This window comes from Phocoena phocoena, chromosome 10 (genome assembly GCF_963924675.1).
Source record: "Phocoena phocoena chromosome 10, mPhoPho1.1, whole genome shotgun sequence".
In the NCBI taxonomy this organism is placed as follows: Eukaryota; Metazoa; Chordata; class Mammalia; order Artiodactyla; family Phocoenidae; genus Phocoena; species Phocoena phocoena.
In genome coordinates this window covers 45,321,629-45,342,192 of record NC_089228.1, presented here as the reverse complement: position 1 = coordinate 45,342,192, position 20,564 = coordinate 45,321,629, and the positions used below count along the sequence as shown (strand labels likewise).

Genomic DNA, 20,564 nt, shown 5'->3' with positions numbered 1-20,564 from the left:
AAGTGCTTGGCCATATTCATTAATTGAAATAGCCCCAATGTCCATCAACAGTAAAATGAATAAACTGTGGTATATTCACACACTGGAATACCACACAGCAAGGAAAAAGAATGTAGATGAAGATCTGCAAATATAATATCAAACAAAGAAGGCGTGCTCTCAGATAACTGGTAATATTTAGTCTGGTGGTTGAAGAGTTGAGGGAATGCCAACCTGTTCTAGAAGTACTCAGCGCATGGGCGGATTTTGTTGACTTTGAGCTTCACACCAAGATCATCTCTATGGGCATTTTGACATGAACTTTAGCATCAGTATCACTAGGGTGTTTCTCTTGGGCCAGTTAGTTTCACCGAAGTGCGTTGCAGGTGTCAGCCTGGAGGGCAGGGACCTGGCTGCCTGGGTCTGGGGAGCCACCCTGGGGAAGGCGGCTGGAAGTTCTAGTATTCATTGTGCAGAAATTCACCTAGTCTCCTGGTTTTGTTTGGTGGCCACCTCTTTTTTTTTTTTTTTTTGGCCGTACCATGTGGCTTGTGGAATCTTAGTTCCTCTACCAGGGATTGAACCCGTGCCCTCGGCAATGAAAACACAGAGTCTTAACCACTGGACCGCTGGGGAATTCCCCCAGTGGCTCCCTCTTTGACTTAGTTTGCTTTCTCCTAGTCTAGAAACGTTCTGTTTGACTTTCTTTAGAGAATAAATCTCTAGACTTCCACGTGTGTGCAAGTCTGGCGGTAGTCACCTAGGTTCATTGGGTAGAGGAGGTAATCTACAAATCAAACACTTTTTAATCAGATTTTGCCAAATATTTGTACTTTTGCTCCCTTTCCTTCACCCTTCATTTTTAGAAGTATCTTTTCAATGCATGGTACCAGGGCAAGTGGTTATCTACTTGGAAAAACAGTGGAATTAGATTTCTTTTGAAATCCATATGATAAATCAGTTTCCAGTGGATTGAAGACTTCCGTGTGAAAGACACTCAAAGGAGAAGAAAGAGAAAGAAGGAAAAAAAAAAAAAGGAAGGGGAAGAGGGACAGTTCTGGATCATATAAATAATGCCTCCAAGTCAATAACAAAAGATCAATAACCCGTGGGAGAATGTGCAAAAGACCGGAACAGGTATTGCACAAAAGAGAAAATATGAACAACAAAGAAATATCAGAATATGCTTACCATATTAATAATTACTAAAGTTCGCATTAATACCACCCATTTCTTTTTTTTTTAATTGAAGTATAGTTGATTTGCAGTATTGTGTTAGTTTCAGGTGTACAGCAAAGTGAGTTATACATATATATATATCTATATTTTTTCAATTCTTTTCTGCTGTAGTTTATTATAAGATACTGAATATAGTTCCCTCTGCTACACAGTGAGTCCTTGTTGTTTATCTGTTTTATACATAGTAGTGTGTATCTGTTAATCCCATACTCTCAATTTATCCCTCTCCCCCCTTCCCCCTTTGGTAGCCGTAAGTTTGTTTTCTATGTCTGTGAGTCTGTTTCTGTTTTATAAAGAAGTTCATCCCATTTATAATTAGAAAACTGAAGCTTTAAAGAGCTTAAGAAATTTGGGCTTCTCTGGTGGCACAGTGGTTGAGAGTCCGCCTGCGGATGCAGGGGACACGGGTTCGTGCCCCGGTCCGGGAAGATCCCGCATGCCGTGGAGCAGCTAGGCCCGTGAGCCATGGCTGCCAGGCCTGCGCACCCAGAGCCTGTGTGAGCTTAAGAGATTTGTTCAAGATCACGCTGTTAGAAAGTGCTAGGGCTGGGAATTATAGCCAGATTTGTTGAAATCTCTGTCAATATTATCAAGTTAAAAGAATCACCCTACTGAAGGAAAGGAGAAAAATAATCTAGAAATCATAATGGGGCACAGGCCGTAATAAAGTTTTGGGGTACTGGTGTGGTATTGCTGTTGATTTACCTCTTTTTTAAAGTCAGCCTGACTCTTGGCACAGTGAGAAGATGGAGGTCTATAGCTCTTACAGAAAGGGGTAGTCTGTTTGCAGGGCACACAGCATTTATCACCTGGTAGCATATCTTGTGTAATTGAGCATTACATCACCTAAAAATTTTTTTTAAAAAATTGGCTGTGTAGAACAATGATACTACCTCATGTTTGCAAAACATTTTAACTTAAGTTTTGAATAGGTAACTCCTACTCATGGTCCATAATCCAGAAAAAATCAAAAAGTAAGAAATTACACGTCATGCTCCACAGCCCCAGATTACCACCATGCGAAATAAAGCGTTATTATTACTTGCTTATTCATCCTTCCAGAATTTTTTTTTAAATCCAAGCAAAAGTGAGTATAGATTATATTCCTCTCTTGTTACACAAAAGCATACTATTTTGAACTTTGCTTGTTTTACTTAAGGTACCTCGCGTTTTTTTCCCAAAATATATGTAGAGCTTGCTCCTTGTTTTGGTAGCTACATTGTAACAGTGGACTGTATTTTATTTAACCAGTTCCCTTTTGCTGGACAGTTTCCGCCTCAAATTTTTGCTGTGTGTCATATGTATACAGGTATTTTAATAGGAATTGGAAATGTTTTTTCCCAATTTGTCTTAAAAATTTTTTAGCTTTATTGAGATATAATTGACATATAGAATTATAAGATATTTAAAGTGTACATCGTGGTGCTTTGATATATACATACATTGAGAAAGGATCCTCCCATCTAGGTAACACATCTGTCACTTCACATATTTTCTGTTTTTGTGTTTGGTGAGAACATTTAAGTTTTACTCTTAGCAAATTTGAACCGTATAATACAGTGTTCTCAATTATAGTCACCAGGTTTTACGTTAGACCCTCAGACCTTATTCATCTTGTAGCTTAAAGTTTTGTACCCTTATACCAGCTTCTCACTATTTACCCCAACCCCTGGCAACCACTTTTCTATTCTTAGTTTCCTTTGAGTTTGATGTTTTTTTTTAGATTCCACATATAAGTAATACCGTGCAGTGTTTATCTTTCTGGCTGATTTTAACCTAGCATAATGTCCTTAAGTTCCATCCTTGTGTTGCAAAGCAATGATAATTCCATTGCATGTATACACCACATCTTTTTTTTATCCATTTATCTATTGATGACCAAACGGGGGACGTATTTTTCCCCAATTTATTTGTCTCTTGGTTTTGCTCATGGTATCTTTTCCTAAGCAGAAGATTCTTTTACTTCTTATGTGATCCAGCAGTATAATCAAACAGTAGAATTAAGAAAAAGGCCTTGGGGGAAATAAGGACCAAGGAATTGATGTAGAGAACTAGGTAAAGTCTTACAGCAATCTCAACAGCCATATGTATCTATTCAGCTGATGTTTATTGAGCCCTTATTTTGTGTCAGGAACTATGCCCATAAGTGCAATGATGTTGTGGTGAGAAAAATCAGATACAGTCCTTGCCCTTGGCTATTTTTAAATTTACTGGAATGACAAACATTATCAGATAACAAAAAAATATATCAAGAAACTGCAGTTAGGTAAGGGCCTTAATGCTATGAGACAATGTCATAGGTTTAATTTAAGAAGTCAGTGAAAACTGCAGTGAATTATGGAATATGTATAGGAGTTCACCAGCAAGGAGCGGAGAGAAAAACCATGCAGGCAGAGAGGCAGTACCTTGTTGCTGGGGGAGGTATTGAGTTTGAGGGACTGTAAGAAGAACAGTATGACTGCTGGGGAGAGAAAGCAAGTGGAAGCTGGAGAGATAGTTGAGGGTGTTGTAAGTTATGATAAGGAGTGTTAAGAACTCCCATGTTAAGGAGAGTGGGGTTCCACTGAAGGGTTTTAAACACGGGAGCAAGGTGGTGGACAAGATCAGTTTAGATGTAAAGTGTGTAAGGGTTAGACAGAGTAGAAGCAGGTAGGCCAGCTAGGAGGCTCTGGTCATAGAAGAAGGAGAAGGGAGTTTGGAAGCTTGCATTTGGTGAGGAGTGGAAAAGTGTGATGGTTTAAGGAGTATTTAATGATTGACTTGGTGTGGGAAGTGAGAGAAAGGGCGGTGAGAAGGATGACTCCTAGGTGTCTGGCTTGTAGAGAGTGACGCTGTATGGTGGAATATTATATTCTGAAAGACAACCAGTTTTGTTGGGATGATAATGGTGTTTTTTGGAGATCTGTAGAGTTAGGAATGCCTTTGAGACAAGGAAAAGCAGATGTCAAGTCAGCAGTTGAATGTACAGGTCTGTAGCTTGAGACACCAGGTTTGGGCTGTACATAGGTGATTGGAAAATGTCTGTGTAGATAGGTGGTAAATTAAATCAAGGGTGGGGATGAGATGACCTGCGTGAGATGGGTAGAAAGAAAAGAGTAGTGGACCCAGAACTGAGTTTTGATAGATTTGAGCATTTAGGAGCATGAACCAACAAAAGACCCAGAGAAGGAACAGCTAAAGAAACCAGAGAAGGAAACTAGAACCGTATGCTGTCATGATGTGTAGACGAGCAGGAGTGGCAGGTGTATTGAACCCTGCCGAATTGTTCAGACAGGTGAAGGCAGACAGGTGTCCATTGGCTTTGATGTCATGGAGGTTGTTGGTGACCTCAGAGCAAGTGATGGGAGTGAGAGCACATTGTGGTGGGTTGAGGAAGTTAGGAGGAAAATTGGAGATACAAGCTGTAGATTTCTCTTTTAAGAGGTTTTACCGAGAAAGGGAGGAGAGAGGCAATGGGGCAGTTGGTGGAAGGACGTGAAAAGCATTTTGTTAAATGGGAGAGTGTGAATATATAAAAGCAGAAAACGAGTAATTGGCAGTTTTAAGGTTCTGAGAAAGTGGAAGGGAATGTGATCCAAAGCACAGTTGGAAGGAGAGAGAGGTCTGCAGTTGTGATGGGAGGAAAGGAGCCTAGGATAGGACGCACAGTAAACTGAGAATTAGGAAGGAGAGTTTTTTTCATGATGCTATTTTCTCTCTACAGTAGGAGGCAAAAGCACTCACTGAGAGTCTCATGAGAGGATGGAAATTTCAGGGTATAAAGAGAAGAAAAATTGGAAGATAGACTGGGAATAAGTCGACCAGTGAAATGTAGTTGGGTCACTGGTAGTGGGGCACTGAGTTGGGTCACTCAGTGCCACTGAGTATTGGTGACATGCATTTACAATAGAGTGAATCTGCCCCATATTTAACTTGAGCAGGCTCTCTGCAGATGTACAGAAAGTATATAGATCGTTGGATTCATCCAAATCATTTGGCTGCTTGGGTGCAAAGAAAAGAAAGAGGGCAAGAGTGTAAGTGAAGAAGTTCTGATGGATTGGGAGAAGATGTCATGGATTCAATTAGTGGAAGTTCCCAGCAGGCTGAAGAACTGTCACAGTGCAAGATCGTGCAAGTAGGAATAAGAGCAGATTATGGTCAGAGGGCATGTTTGTAATACTTAGCTTGGAGGGGATGCAGTTAAATGCCGGAATCTTTAATGTTGGAAAAGCTGTTCAGCAGATGGCGAGACTGGGCAGGGAGATATCGCGACCCATCTTGGGGAACCGAAAAGGAAGATGGTATTTTCTGGTCCCGCTCCTTAGCTGGGCTGATGGAACAGGTGTCAACTAACCAAACTTCTGATTTCGTTTCATTCCCAGGTGTTTACTAATAGGGCTCCAAATAATAATAAGCAGGAAGGCAAAAGGCTGCATAAATCTACTAAGAGAACCACGTAAATGCTAAGTGTTAAGATTTCAGTGTACGTTACGTGTGTGTATTGTGTCCAGAACCACCCCTTTCCGGTTTATAGTGGGAGTTTTTGGAAGTTCTGAGAAGTAGAAGTTGGATGGGATGAGTGATTGCAACAGAGCTGGAGAGATGGATAATGGCAAGGGAGTCCAGCAAGGGAGATTGCTGTAAAGGGGTCTTTGAAGTCAGGGGACTCATTGACTTTTAGAGAATTTCGGGGACTGGGAACTTGGGGAGTGGGTCCAGCAAAGGGAAGGAAACGTGGGCCTAAAACTTTTCAACAATACCCTACGTAACGAGACTGATGGTTCAGTATGTCCCCTAGTTCTGGATTGGAGGCAGTTGGTTCAGAGATTGGTATTTAATAAATGCCAATTGTTTGAAGAAGAAATAAGTTTATTGAGACAGATTTCATAAAACCAGTGGACAAAAGGGCATGTGAAATCCAGATGTTCAGATAGTGTCTGCTATCTATATCACCCAGTGCTGAAATGAAACTTTTTCTTTGGATTTATATACACAATTTAATGAAAGAACTGGAATTTATATGACTTGCCTGGGGTTCGGAGCAAGTTTAAGATTGATGACCAACACAAGTGCAGACAACTTGTGGTTCTACTTTGAATCTTTAGAACACCAAAGCCCTCTCCTCTCCAGTCGCTTTTGTTTGCCTTTCATCTGTCGTCTGAAGAATGTGGTTTCCTTTCATGGGCCGGAGGCAAATGAAGTCAGGGCATTGTTTTGTGATACATCGGCAGAGAGATTCAAAGTTGCCTTATTTTCTCTCTGCATAAATGTTCCGAGGAGGCAAAAATAGACTGTGCTTGACAAGTTGCTCCAAATCTAAATGTCAACAAGATGGGGACTGTGCCCCCTGGAAACACTTGCCTTGGTGGCATGTTCGGGCAGGTGCTATCAACTGTTTTATCATGAGAGGTAATCTTTTGCATTTTGCTGTGTGTAGACTGGTGATGTACATCGAGAGAGACAGCAGAAAGACCACTCCAGGCAAGGAACAGCAGAGCGGCAATGAGTACCTGTCCAAATGCCTGGACCTGCTCACCTGTCACATCGTGCAGGAACTGCCACGAATCCTGGGTAAATTGGAGTCTCGTCCTCAGGCCCCTTGCTGCTTACCTTTCTGCGACTTGGCATTTAGGCATCCCTTCTTTTTTTGTTCTTGCCGGTTTTTTTCTTTTTTTCAGGCGAGTGCAATGACACTTTTTCTTGAATGTGTAGTTTCAAAATTTGAACGTGCCTTATCTGTTTTCATAATTATTTTGTATCAGTGACATGAATGAGGCAATGAGCAGGTTAACGGTTACATTGAGTGTCATCTAGCAGTTTTGGAAAATAGAAGGAAAGCATTTTAATTGGTTAAAATTGGACTTAGGCTATCATTTTAGGTAACTTTTCTCAAGATTTCTCTCTGCATAATTCTGAAGAAAAGCTTTTTCCTTCAGGTTATAGCCACAAATTTATTTTTTGTTAAAAAAAATTTAAAATGCATAGGCATTAACATTTAATATTAAAGAATTTTGATATTAAAGTTCAAAGTTTGAAATTTTCTTTGGTCTGAATAAAAGATGAAAGTAATAATGATTTGCAAAGGATGTTTATTACAGCTAACAAAATTGGTTATTCCACTGTTATTTACAGACATGAAAATAATCTAAGGAATGCGTACGCGTACGTTTAGTTTAAATCTCATTCCATGCTTTTCCAGCAGATGTAGCTATAAACCAGAAATGTTTAAAATGTTAAATTTGACCCAACCCATTATGGGAAAAGATATTTAGGTGCAGAAATTCAGAATATTAAATCAAAGTAATGAAAATATCTTCATGGCTGATTTGACAGTAACTTTTTGCTCCTTACTAATACTGTGGGAGATTTTTGCCTGTTAATGACTGAAAATAGAGCATTTCAAAATTTATTTGGATTGTAACCTTTTTAAAATCTGCAAACCAAAGGCCATGAGCTGGTCAATTGATAGTTGAGTTTCTTATTTCCTGACTCGTCCTATCTCAGGAGATGAGGGATTCAGGTATCCAACAAACAAGTTTTATTTATTATTGGACTTGCCATCCGGTGAGAAGTATTAGGAATTGGTATCTTATTACTACCACCCTGTTCTATTGTTAAAAAATTCAGACCTATAATCTGTTCACTTGTAATTTTCTAATAACTTTTTTCTGTTTACATAAGTAATGAGTGCTCATGGTTGAAATTTGGAAAGTGCAAAAAAAAAAAGAAGAAAAAAATCATTTCTATTTTAAATTTCTAGGTGAGATACCAATTTTATATCCATCCTGACCCCAGAGGCCACAACTTTCTGTTGTAATGTCAAGAGTTGTGAATAAAACAATGCAGCTTCTACCCACTTCTTTTATTTGGAGATTAATTGCCTCACTCAGCAATCCCATTAGTGTTCAACCCACAACCAGTGGTCCCTATGTATCTGTGGTCTCTAACCTCACGTGTGCTCTGGGGTGTGCTTCGCAGGTGACATTCTGAACGCCTTGGCTAGCGTTTCTGGTCGTAAACACCCATCCACAGTTCAAGCGAAGCAGCTGAAGATGTGTCTCCCCCTCATGCCTATAGTGCTTCACCTCGTAACGTCTCAGGTATCATCCTGTTTGGAAAAAATGTATATAAATGTGACTCCCTTCTTTGTAAACTGGAGCTGAGAAACATCAACTCAGACAAAACATTTTCATTTTTCTTTTGTACATGGCTTTCGGGATTTAATCTGTGGAAACTTTCATCACACAGGTATTTCGACCTCAGGTTGTAACAGAAGAGTTCCTTTTCAGTTACGGAACTATTCTTGTGAGTAATGCTGAATTCTTCACGTTCCTAATAAAAATGTGGCTGTCTCTACTGTTTGTGGGATTTGGTGTCAGAATGAGGTAATTTTAAAGTCTTAGTGGTACTTATTTGTCTCTAGGGAAGTGACCTTTTTATATTTTTATCTGTTGACTGTAAGAAAATTTGACATTTGGAGGAAAAATACATTCTCTTCTGATAATGCACTTTGTTCAGAGACAGACCCAAGTAGCGTAAATAAGTCCATAGAAAACATTTTCATAGATTTTGATATTAAACATCATGAAAAAAATTAAAATAAATTAAAAAATTTTTATATATTTATATTTAAAGTGTGCACTTTGATACACTTTGATATGTGCACCCCTACGTTTATAGCACCACTATTTACAACAACCAGGACATAGAAACAGCCTAAATGTCCATGGACAGAAGAATGGATAAGAAGATGTGGTACATATATACAATGGAGTATTACTCAGCCATAAAAAAGAATGAGATAATGTCATTTGCAGCAACAGGGATGGACCTAGAGAGATTATCATATTAAGCAAAGTCAGTCAGACAGACAAATATCATATGATATTGCATATATGTGAATCTAAAAAAAATGATACAAATGAACTTATTTACAAAACAGAAACAGAATCACAGACATAGAAAACAAATTTATAGTTACCGAAGGGGAGGATGGGGGAGGGATAAATCAGGAGTTTGGGATTAACATATACACACTAATATTTAGAAAATAGATAACCAGAAAGGGCCTACTGTATAGCACAGGGAACTGTATTCAGTATCTTATAATAACCTATAATGGAAAAGAATCTGAAAGAGAACAGATTTATACATATATAAAAAATGGAATTCTGGGAATATAGCATCATCATTTACTTTGGCTAGCATTGTTGAGTTTTGTGCAGTATCTCTTTTTGTGATGGTATTTCTCTAACTTGAGCTCAATTTTTTTTTTTTTGAGCTCAATGTAATCTTGCCTTTAATTTTGAAGAGATGAGTAACAATGAAAAACAAATCATCATATTATCTTTCACTTTGATTTTTGCTCACAAAAAATAGCCTCTTTGTTCAAGTCGTGGCTCGTGAATTATGTTATCTTTTTCCCTTGCCTGGAATAGTTACAGTATGTACTATTGATAAAATGGGGAGCTGTACAAAGGGTCACACAGCATCTTCGGTCTTACTTTGATATTAATAATAAACAGTGAACGGAGATTTTCAAAATGCCATGTCATATAGGTATCTAGTTAAAATGAAGTAAACATCTCAATTTTATTGCTTGTTTGGAGTAAAAAGAAATGATTGCCACCCACAAGTGAGAATATAGTTTTCTAGAAGAGTCATCATACGGTGAAGTATGATGTTTTGAAGTATGAATGTTGAGAAGAGAGGTCACTGATTTTTGTAAGCAGTGTGTTTAGTCAGTGCAGTACGGGTCCTTTTGTACTCATTTTCAAAGTGTTATCATCCTTGAGTCCTGAATTCTACAAAGCACATAATTTTCCTAGTACATTCATGAATTTGAAAATTATTAGAATTTTGTCTGCCACCTCCTTTAATTTGCTTTTTAATCGTTTTAAAGGACAATGTGGGCATCATTTTTAGCAGAACTATAATTCTATATTTCTAACTCCACTGCACTATCATATTGATGCCTGAAAAGAGTAATTTTGCCCTTGTAGCCCACCTTGGAACATTTTGGCACGGTGATCGTTTGGGACAGATATAATTGTGTTCATTCTCTTATTTTTTCTCCTGTAGTACTTTTCTGGGCCTACATTAACTGAGTACAGTTTAGGTTTTCAAGGAACTACCAATATAAAAGTCCTCCAATATAAAAGTCTTTGTGGACTTTAGGGAGACCTCATCTGCTCCATGTAACTCATCGGCTTCCACTGAGAAAGGGCCTCCTCATCTTCTTCTCCCAGGGGTGGGTGTACCCTGTGAAGGTTGGGGGTGTTCTGTAGGGCTCTGTATGGGTTTTCTTAACAAAAGCACTTTCAGGGCATAGAAAATAACTTGCCTAGTTCAAAGGTAATTGTGATACTGAAAATTCTTTAGCGGTCTTTTCCCTGATAATGTCGCTCAAGTACTGGGAGTTCATACACATAATGAAAAAGGTCTTTTGGCTCTCTTTGGACCATTTTCCTGGTTTGAGTCATGGCCAGTCCCAGAAATCTTTTGTTATTTTTCTTACCTCATCTGTTATTTGGCCTTAGCTGTGTGTTCATCTTTCTTTACTCGGTGTTGATGGCACTGATCAGACACTAGTCCAGGGAGAATAGTATTGGCTAAAATCAAGGACCTGGATTTAGTTACCCACCCAGCTCTAGTGTACGTTATGATGAACCGTTGAGAGTTAGATGTTGCTTCTGTGAGTTGATTCACAGTCTACTCAGAAGATGCCACAAATACTGTTGAAGTCACAGTGCCCCTCTGGTGCCGGAGGCATAGGCAACTCCCCGGCAGCCTACAGCCCCTTAGAAGTTCATGGTGTTCATTTGCACGGTAAAGCCTCTTGAGTTTTCTGCTTTGAAAGAATTACTTTACATTTTGCATAGGCAAGGCTTTCCTGAAGTTGTTTGAGAGGTTTTGGGTTTGTTTTTTCTGGGGGGGTGGTGGTGGGGAGGTTGCACAGTTACAAATGTTTGTAGGCCAGTGTGCAGAATGGCTTTGTGGAGCTGGCCAGAGCACAGTGCTTCTCCCGTCCTGGTGGCCTGGGGGACCAGACCATTCATGTGTATACACTTAGCACGGTGTTGTGAAAGCCCTGTTGTTCTACCTGGAGGTAAATTATTAGTTTTAGTGTTTCTCAGAATGTGTCTGGTTGAGTAGCTACTGTATTATGGCAGGCCTGTTGTCCTTTTATATTTAAAAAATACACCTTAATTTGAGGTATCCAAGCTTGGTCCACCTTTAGTAGCTGTATACTTGGACTTCTGCTGAAGGAGCTCTCCAGGAACTGCTGGCCTGCCTCAGGTGGTATGATCTCCCCTCATTAGAAGGCTCCTGACGGCACAGGCCGGAGGGGGCATTGGAATTGTGTTTCCCATTGGCTTCAGTTTTCCTACTGGCATCAGGCATGGTTTGCCTGTTAACCTATAGACATCTTTTATCTTTTTGGTAGAAAAAGTCACGGTACTTCTTAGATGGAGGTATGAGTAGAGGAATTAACTTTTTGTAAACACTTCTTCCCCAAGTAAAATGAAGTTTTGGTCTCCTTATGTTTTAAAGAGGCAAGTGTTTGGAAGCAATTTAACAGGGCACTTTTAAACCATTATTAAGCTTTCAAAGGGTCCAGGCCAAAGAGAACTACATAGCTGATAATTTCTATTTTCACTTCTTATTGGCAGAAGCAACGTGCCATTGTATCTGCCTCCCTCTCCAGTTAAAAAAAAAAAAAAGTACCTAGGGATACTTTTAGCAGGGAAACATCTAGGGAAGTGCTATGAGGAAGTTCTGCGGTTAATTTCACCATAGTTCTTTCGAGCCTCGTTGAATTGGGCTGAGAAACAGGAAGTAATGACAGGAAGGAAATCTGTTTGAGAACTCATGATGTGTATTATCCTTATGTTCACTGTGTTTCTTGTGTCCTTCTGAAAGTGCTCTTGATTAATGAGCTGAGGAAGAGGACTTTGTTCTTAAGTTCTGGCCTCATCAGTTGATAAAAGTACAGTGGTTGTGTGGTGGTTATAGTTTTCTACAAAAAGACATCAAAATTCAAATTTTCAAATGAAAGAAATGATAAAATTATTGTGGTTTTTCACATAAGAATATAATTACAATCTCTGTCATTGATAAATCTTCACTCATCCTGGGCATTGGGATGATTATTAAAAGACATACTCCTGCCCTCTACAGATTTTTATTTATTTACTTATTTAATTTGATTGTTTTGGCTGTACTGTGCAGCTTGTGGGCTCTTAGTTCACTGACCAGGGATTGAACCCGTGCCCCCTGCAGTGGAAGCTCTGAGTCCTAACCACTGGACTGCCGGGGTATTCCCTGCAGATTTTTATTTTAAGTGAATGTTGTTTTGTTGATAGATTGTGACTTCACTTGTACCAGATAAAGCAAAGAGAGTGTACTCTTGTATTTTTAAAAAATATACTATATAATAATTTTTAAAAACATCTTTATTGGAGTATAATTGCTTTACAATGGTGTGTTAGTTTCTGCTGACTATATACTTATTGCCACACGAATGTTCTTGTTGTAAGGTTTTTTCCTTTTTTTTCCTTTTTTCTTTTCTTCCTTTCTTTTTTTTTTTTTTTTTTTTTTTTTAATACAGACCCCGAATTGATATACCCACCTTGCTTTGAGAGCTTATTCTCAGCTTCTCTGAAGTACTGAATAGTAATGCAGGGCACTGGTCTGCCCTGGACGCACAGCTTTCCCTTTTTCTCTCTAGATAGGGCCATTTTTTTGCCCCACAGTAAGTGCCCATCCTATTTGTTCCCCTGCTAAACTCCCAGCTTTGAAGCTCACACCCTTAGAAGATGCCCCATGTACTGTGGTCACCTACAGATTTTTCTGGGTCATTGCTTCTCACTCAGAGTCTTTTAGCACTGGGCTCACTGTCGTTCTTAGAGAATCGGGTATCCCTAGGGAGGATCCTTCCAACACCTCAGCCTCTCAGCTCCTCAACCACCTCTCTCCCCATGAGCTTGTCTTTCCTTCCCTCAGTTCCCTCCGCCCATGGCCTTATATTCAGCGTCACTGCTCTCTGGCTCCCACACCTAATTTTCAGCTCTCTAGCCCTGTTCCCCATCTCCAACAGCCGTTTAATTCCTCTGAGACTTAAATTGGCCTTTTACCACTTTGCACTAACCATCCTGCCCTCCCTGGGCCCGGTGACTTTTCTCTTTACTCCCCTTAGAGTTCCTGGTTCAACCCCTATCACTGCCACACACACCCGTAATCCCTCTCCTGTCTCTTCCTCCGTTGTCCTCCTCTGGCAAACCCAAGTCCTCGTTCAGTTTAATTCTCTACCTACCGCACCCCTGCTTTGAGTGACTAAATATGGCTAGAGGAAAACATGACGAAAATAGCTGGTCTCACTTTAAATTCATGACTGCTCATCTCAAACAAGCCCTCTCTGCAGACTGGGACATCTAGTTCCTTTTCCTAATTTATACACCTTCACGCTCACCTAGATGACTCTTCATACGTTCCCTCCTCTCCTTGAATCTGCAATGCCTCCCTGCCCTGTCCTCACTCTCACCTGATTAATTCCTATTACACTGAGAATGAAGAAGAAAGAATAGATCCAAAGAGATTTAAATTGGTAAATCATTGAAACATTCAGTAGGGATTTTTTTAAAATTAAACTGGGGAGGTATAAGGAAGAAAATAAATTGAAAGAACCCTGTAGTTTCACCATCTAGAAAACCCTTGTCGCTGTTAAAACAGAAAAAAAATTAATGCATGTGCATAGCTAGAAAATTCCAACAGTGCAGAAAAGCAGAAAATGAATAGTGAAAGTGGGCCAGTAGTCCTCCCCAAAGGGAGCCTCTGCGAGTGGTTCCTGTGACTTCTTCCTCGAAAATTTTTGTTCACATCTATGTTTGTATATTATCTATATATTCTTTAAAAAATCATATGGAAAGATCATACTATAAACACTGTTCTCCCTCTTCTTTCTTTACTTAAGTAAGCTATTGACATTTAAGTAGATTTATTGAAGTCAAAAGACATCTTTTTATGAACTCTTTTCAACATCAAATCCATATTTATTCAGCCAGAGTTATGTGCCCATGTTGAAATTTTTTTTTTTTTTTTTTTTTTTTTTTTTTTTTTGCGGTACGCGGGCCTCTCACTGCTGTGGCCTCTCCCGTTGCGGAGCACAGGCTCCGGACACGCAGGCTCAGTGGCCATGGCTCACGGGCCTAGCTGCTCCGCGGCATGTGGGATCTTCCCGGACCGGGGCACGAACCCATGTCCCCTGCATCGGCAGGCGGACTCTTAACCACTGCGCCACCAGGGAAGCCCCCATGTTGAAATTTTATGAAATTATTTCAGCCAAATTATTACGAAAAGCTTACAGTGCCTCTTTTTATTATTTATTATGTTATTTCGTTGTTAGTCTTTTTTGTTTTAGTTATAGACTGAAAAAGAGAATTCAAGCATTTATAAGACATATGCTTATTAAAGAAAATGTAGAAAATTATAGTGATATTGGAAGAAAAATATCACCTATAACTATCAGTCGTTAACAACCATTGTTAACATATTGTTGTTTACTTAGTGTTTTCAATAGTGTTTTCAATTCATGTATACGCATTTGTGTGTAGAAATCTACGTATGTATATATAAGATATTTATATGACTTATACCAATACATGTGGTTGAAACTATGTTGAGTATATATAGATTTGTTTTCTTTTTTCCATTTAACATTGTATCATAACTATTTTCCCGTATCGTAAATTTTTTTTTCACTTTTTTTTTTTTTTTTTTTTTTTGCGGTATGTGGACGTCTCACTGTTGTGGCCTCTCCTGTTGCGGAGCACAGGCTCCGGACGCACAGGCTCAGCGGCCATGGCTCACGGGCCCAGCTGCTCCACGGCATGTGGGATCTTCCCGGACCGGGGCATGAACCCGTGTCCCCTGCATCGGCAGGCAGACTCTCAACCACTGCGCCACCAGGGAAGCCCTTTTTTCACATTTTAATGGCTATATACTGTCCCATCTGTATGAACTGTATACAGTTTGATATCATTTCAGTAAAGTTTAAAAATACTGAAACAAAAATAGTATTTAGAGATATATGTATATGTGGTAAAACTATTAAGAAATGCTGAGGAAATTATAAATTCATGGCAGTGGTTATCTCTGGAGGAATGACAGGCAGGTGGGATGTGGGAAGCTCATGCAAAGAATTGGGAATATCTTAGTTCTTAACTCGAATGGTAGATTTAAGAGTCTTTATTCTTTATAACATAAAACCTATCTGTATATCTTCTTTTGTGTATGTTATATATAGTCTTGTTTTTTGAATTTCTGAATTTTATTTTATTTTTTTATACAGCAGTTTCTTGTTAGTCATCCATTTTATCCACATCAGTGTATACATATCAATCCTAATCTCCCAATTCATCACACCACCACCCCACCCCCCACTGCTTTCCCCCCTTGGTGTCCATACGTTTGTTCTCTACATCTGTGTCTCAATTTCTGCCCTGCAAACCGGTTCATCTGTACCATTTTTCTAGGTTCCACATATATGCGTTAATATACGATATTTGTTTTTCTCTTTCTGACTTACTTCACTTTGTCTGACAGTCTCTGGATCCATCCACGTCTCAACAAATGACCCAATTTCGTTCCTTTTTATGGCTGAGTAATATTCCATTGTATGTATGCACCACATCTTCTTTATCCATTTGGCTGTCGATGGGCATTTAGGTTGCTTCCATGACCTGGCTATTGTAAATAGTGCTGCAGTGAACATTGGGGTGCGTGTGTCTTTTTGAATTATGGTTTTCTCTGGGTATATGCTCAGTAGTGGGATTGCTGGATCACATGGTAATTCTATTTTTAGTTTTTTAAGGAACCTCCATACTGTTCTCCATAGTGGCTGTATCAATTTACATTCCAACCAGCAGTACAAGAGGGTTCCCTTTTCTCCACACCCTCTCCAGCATTTGTTGTTTGTAGATTTTCTGGTGATACCCATTCTCACTGGTGTGAGGTGATACCTCATTGTAGTGTTGATTTGCATTTCTCTAATAATTCGTGATGTTGAGCAGCTTTTCATGTGCTTCTTGGCCATCTGTGTGTCTTCTTTGGAGAAATGTCTATTTAGGTCTTCTGCACATTTTTGGATTGGGTTGTTTGTTTCTTTAATATTGAGCTGCATGAGCTGTTTATATATTTTGGAGATTACTCTCGATTTCGTCTTTTATAGCTGTTATCAGTTGCTTTATGTATTGAGGTGCTCCTGTGTTGGGTGCATATATATTTATAATTGTTATATCTTCTTCTTGGATTGATCCCTTGATCATTATGTAGTGTCCTTCCTTGTCTCTTGTAACAGTCTTTATTTTAAGGTCTATTTTATCTGATATGAGCATTGCTACTGCAGCTTTCTTTTGATTTCCATTTGCTTGGAATATCTTTTTCCATCCCCTCACTCTCAGTCTGTATGTGTCCCTAGGTCTGAAGAAGGTTTCTTTTAGCCAGCATATATATGGGTCTTGATTTTTTTATCCATTCAGTGAGTCTGTGTCTTTTGGTTGGAACATTTAATCCATTGACGTTTAAGGTAATTATTGATATGTATGTTCCTATGACCATTTTCTTAATTGTTTGGGGTTTGTTTTTGTTTTGTGGTACGCGGGCCTCTCACTGTTGTGGCCTCTCCCGTTGCGGAGCACAGGTTCTGGACGCGCAGGCTCAGCGGCCATGGCTCACGGACCTAGCTGCTCCACGGCATGTGGGATCTTCCCAGACCGGGTCACGAACCCGTGTCCCCTGCATCGGCAGGCGGACTCTCAACCACTAAGCCACCAGAGAAGCCCTGGGGTTTGTTTTCGTAGGTCCTTTTCTTCTCTTGTGTTTCCCACTTAGAGAAGTTCCTTTAGCACTTGTTGTAGAGCTGGTTTGGTGTTTCTTAATTCTCTTAGCTTTTGCTTGTCTGTAAAGCTTTTGATTTCTCCATCAAATCTGAATAAGATCCTTGCTGAGTGGAGTTATCTTGGTTGTAGGTTCTTCCCTTTCATCACTTTAAGTATATCATGCCACTCCCTTCTGGCTTGTAGAGTTTCTGCTGAGAAATCAGCTGTTAACCTTATGGGAGTTCCCTTGTATGTTATTTGTCATTTTTCCCTTGCTGCTTTCAGTAATTTTTCTTTATCTTTAATTTTTGCCAGTTTGATTACTATGTGTCTTGGTGTGTTTCTCCTTGGGTTTATCCTGTATGGGACTTTGTGCGCTCCCTGGACTTGGGTGGCTATTTCCTTTCCCATGTTAGGGAAGTTTTCGACTATAATCTCTTCAAGTATTTCCTCGGGCCCTTTCTCTTTTTCTTCTCCTTCTGGGACCCCTATGATGCGAGTGTTGTTGTGTTTAATGTTGTCCCAGAGGTCTCTTATCTTAGGCTGTCTTCATTTCTTTTCATTCTTTTTTCTTTATTCTGTTCCACAGCAGTGAATTCCACCATTCTGTCTTCCAGGTCACTTATCCGTTCTTCTGCTTCAGTTATTCTGCTACTGATTCCTTCTAGTGTAGTTTTCATTTCAGTTATTGTATTGTTCATCTCTGTTTGTTTGTTCTTTAATTCTTCTAGGTCTTTGTTAAACATTTCTTGCATCTTGTCTTTTTCTGAGGTCCTGGATCATCTTCACTATCTTTATTCTGAATTCTTTTTCTGGAAGGTTGCCCATCTCCACTTCATTTAGTTGTTTTTCTGGGGTTTTATCTTGTTCCTTCATCTGGTACATAGCCCTCTGCCTTTTCATCCTGTCTGTCTTCCTGTGAATGTGGTTTTCGTTCCACAGGCTGCAGGATTGTCGTTCTTCTTGTTTCTGCTGTCTGCCCTCTGGTGGATGAGGCTATCTCTAGCTCGTTTTTTAAAGGAAACAAACTGATATATTTCCTGATTGTGTGTTTCATAATAAACTGGTAGGAACACTTTAGTGATTGTGATGAATTATTGGAGAGTCAGCATGAACTAGCTTGAGAGTTGAAAACTCCTGGGGGCTCAGTCTAAGGTAGGGGACACTTTGTGGGTTTTACCTCCAGAAGCTCCACGTAATTCTCACATTAAAGATTGGGAAAAAATCTCATGTTCTTGACAGTCCAGTGATTAAGACTCTGCGCTTCTAATACAGGCGCTGCAGGTTCGATCCCTGGTCTGGGAACTAAGATCCCACATGCTACTAGTGTTGGAGGGTCTCCTGCAGAAGTAGGGGGGTGGCTGTGGTTTCCCATGGGGACAAGGACACTCTATAGTCTTTTATATTTACCAAAAATTTTAAGAAAATCATTGGATTATAATAAGATCTATTGATATTTTCCACTCCAGGCTAATTGCTGACATAATTATTTTTTATTCCAAGGCTGTCTTATATTTTATTTGCTATTTGTTATCATATCTAAAATATGATGTATGTATTATTTTGTGAGCTAGGGGCAGGCACTCAGTTGCAGTGTCTCCGTGCATCACCAGCACAGGTGCTCCGCCTGTTATTAGCCGGGGCAGTGATGGTTTCATTCACATCATGTTCACAGAGCACCCCGTCTGTTCGGAGCACTCACTTGGGGTCTGGGAGGTTCACCCCAGGTTGTTCACAGCTGAGCTGCTCAGGCCTGCCTCTGAAACATTGTTGGGGGTCATCCCACAGGGAGGCATGGGCATGGTGTGTGGGGCACAGTTAAGGGAGTTGGGTTCGGGGTACAAAGTATTTAGGAGGGTCTCAGAACAGTGGTGAATTTTGAAGACAGGCCTTTAACTGCTGCATCTTGATGCAGTACTGATGCTCAGGGTAGCTAAAGCTTGACCTCCCTTTGAGATGACTGTTGCTCCTGATTCAGTGCCATCCTCACTAATGTCCCAATGTACTGCGTGAGTAAGTTTGGCACGTTGGAAATGGTTTATGTGTCAACTGGATTATCCTCACTTTACCAGGTTGACCTTTCTGTGCTTATATTGCTATTGATTTTATTTTAACATTTCGTCACACTGGTAGTGATTTGTATATTTAAAAATGATTATAGTTTATAGTGTATATATACTATTCATATGATCATGTTTCAAAGCTATGATTATAGTGTTCATAATATGTATATATTAAGTTTTTTTCATTAAGTTTTTTCATTAAGAATGATAGATAGAGTTTTGGGCAAAATGTTACTGTTTTTTTAAGGACCCTCTTATAAATATTATTTATTTGCAGTTACCATTCATGTGTAGTGTAGAATTATCCAAGTTTTAAAAAAAATTTCTAATGACTTTTGTGTGTTAACTCCATCAAGAGACTTTCTAAAAATATTATCTTTCCGCTTCTGGGTAAAGAAATTAATGCCTACTTATCCCATGAAATTTAGAAACTGTAGAAAAATATAATGCGAAGATAAAAATCACTTGATTCCTACTGCCTGGAGTTCATCATGGTGAACATCTATAGGATCATATATTCAGTTTTTTCTGTGCATGATTCTTATATCAGAGCTATTTTAAAATCTCTATTTATTAACGTTTTTATTTTTTACAGAGTCATATTAAATCAGTAGACTCAGGAGAAACTAACATAGATGGAGCCATAGGTGAGTAGACCATGGGACATTTTACATGTATACTTGAGGTATTCTGATATTATGATTTTGGACATATAAATAAACATCTATAATAATTAACTGTATTTCTAGGACTGATGGCATCAGAAGAATTTATCAAGATCACCCTGTCGACTTTTGAAGCAGTGATACAGTATCCTGTTTTATTGAAAGACTATTGCTCTACGGTCAGTTCTGGTGACTTTGGAGAAAGATACTTCTTTGTTTACTTGGTAATTCTGTATATAAAGAGACTCGTTTACATGTGCTTGGTTCATATATGTTCCTCACATGAAATAACCATTGAGAAAAGTTGCCCCTTGACAGGATGAACATAAGAAATCCCTTCCTTCCTTGTTGACTTGTTTTTGGTGGTTCTTTGCTCATTATTCTCTTTCCCTTCTGGTCCACGCCTTACCCCCAGTGTGCTCCTTCTTACTCCTTGCCTGATTATTGGTTGTAACCAACAGCGAAGACTCTTAGAACAGTTTCTCAACCTTGGGCTATGGGCACTTGGCGATGGACAGTTCCTTGCTTCGGGGCACGTCCTGGGCATTGTAGGCTGTTTACCAGCATCCCTGGCCTATACATCGTAGATGAGGGTAGCACCCAGTCCAGCCCCCCTCGGCCGCAACAACCAAAAGGGTCTCTACACATTGCCAGATGTCTTCTGGGCAGTGAAATTGCCCCCATTTGAGAACCTGTGCCTTAGGGTGAGCCTTAGGTGAGCTGAGTGACGACTTTAGAGGAGGGAGGAAAGGTTTGTGACT

The 20,564-nt window shown here is 39.5% G+C and overlaps 1 protein-coding gene across 1 annotated transcript in view; it reads left to right on the top strand.

Annotated features, from left to right (window-relative positions):
* Positions 1-20,564, top strand: part of ULK4 (unc-51 like kinase 4) — a 512,874-nt gene that overhangs the window by 133,299 nt on the left and 359,011 nt on the right. Inside the window, exons 22-26 of the mRNA XM_065885322.1 lie at positions 6,635-6,768; positions 8,176-8,297; positions 8,446-8,502; positions 19,734-19,785; positions 19,888-19,982. Of these exons, the coding sequence (XP_065741394.1) occupies positions 6,635-6,768; positions 8,176-8,297; positions 8,446-8,502; positions 19,734-19,785; positions 19,888-19,982 (460 nt within the window). The remainder of the gene's footprint in view (positions 1-6,634; positions 6,769-8,175; positions 8,298-8,445; positions 8,503-19,733; positions 19,786-19,887; positions 19,983-20,564) is intronic.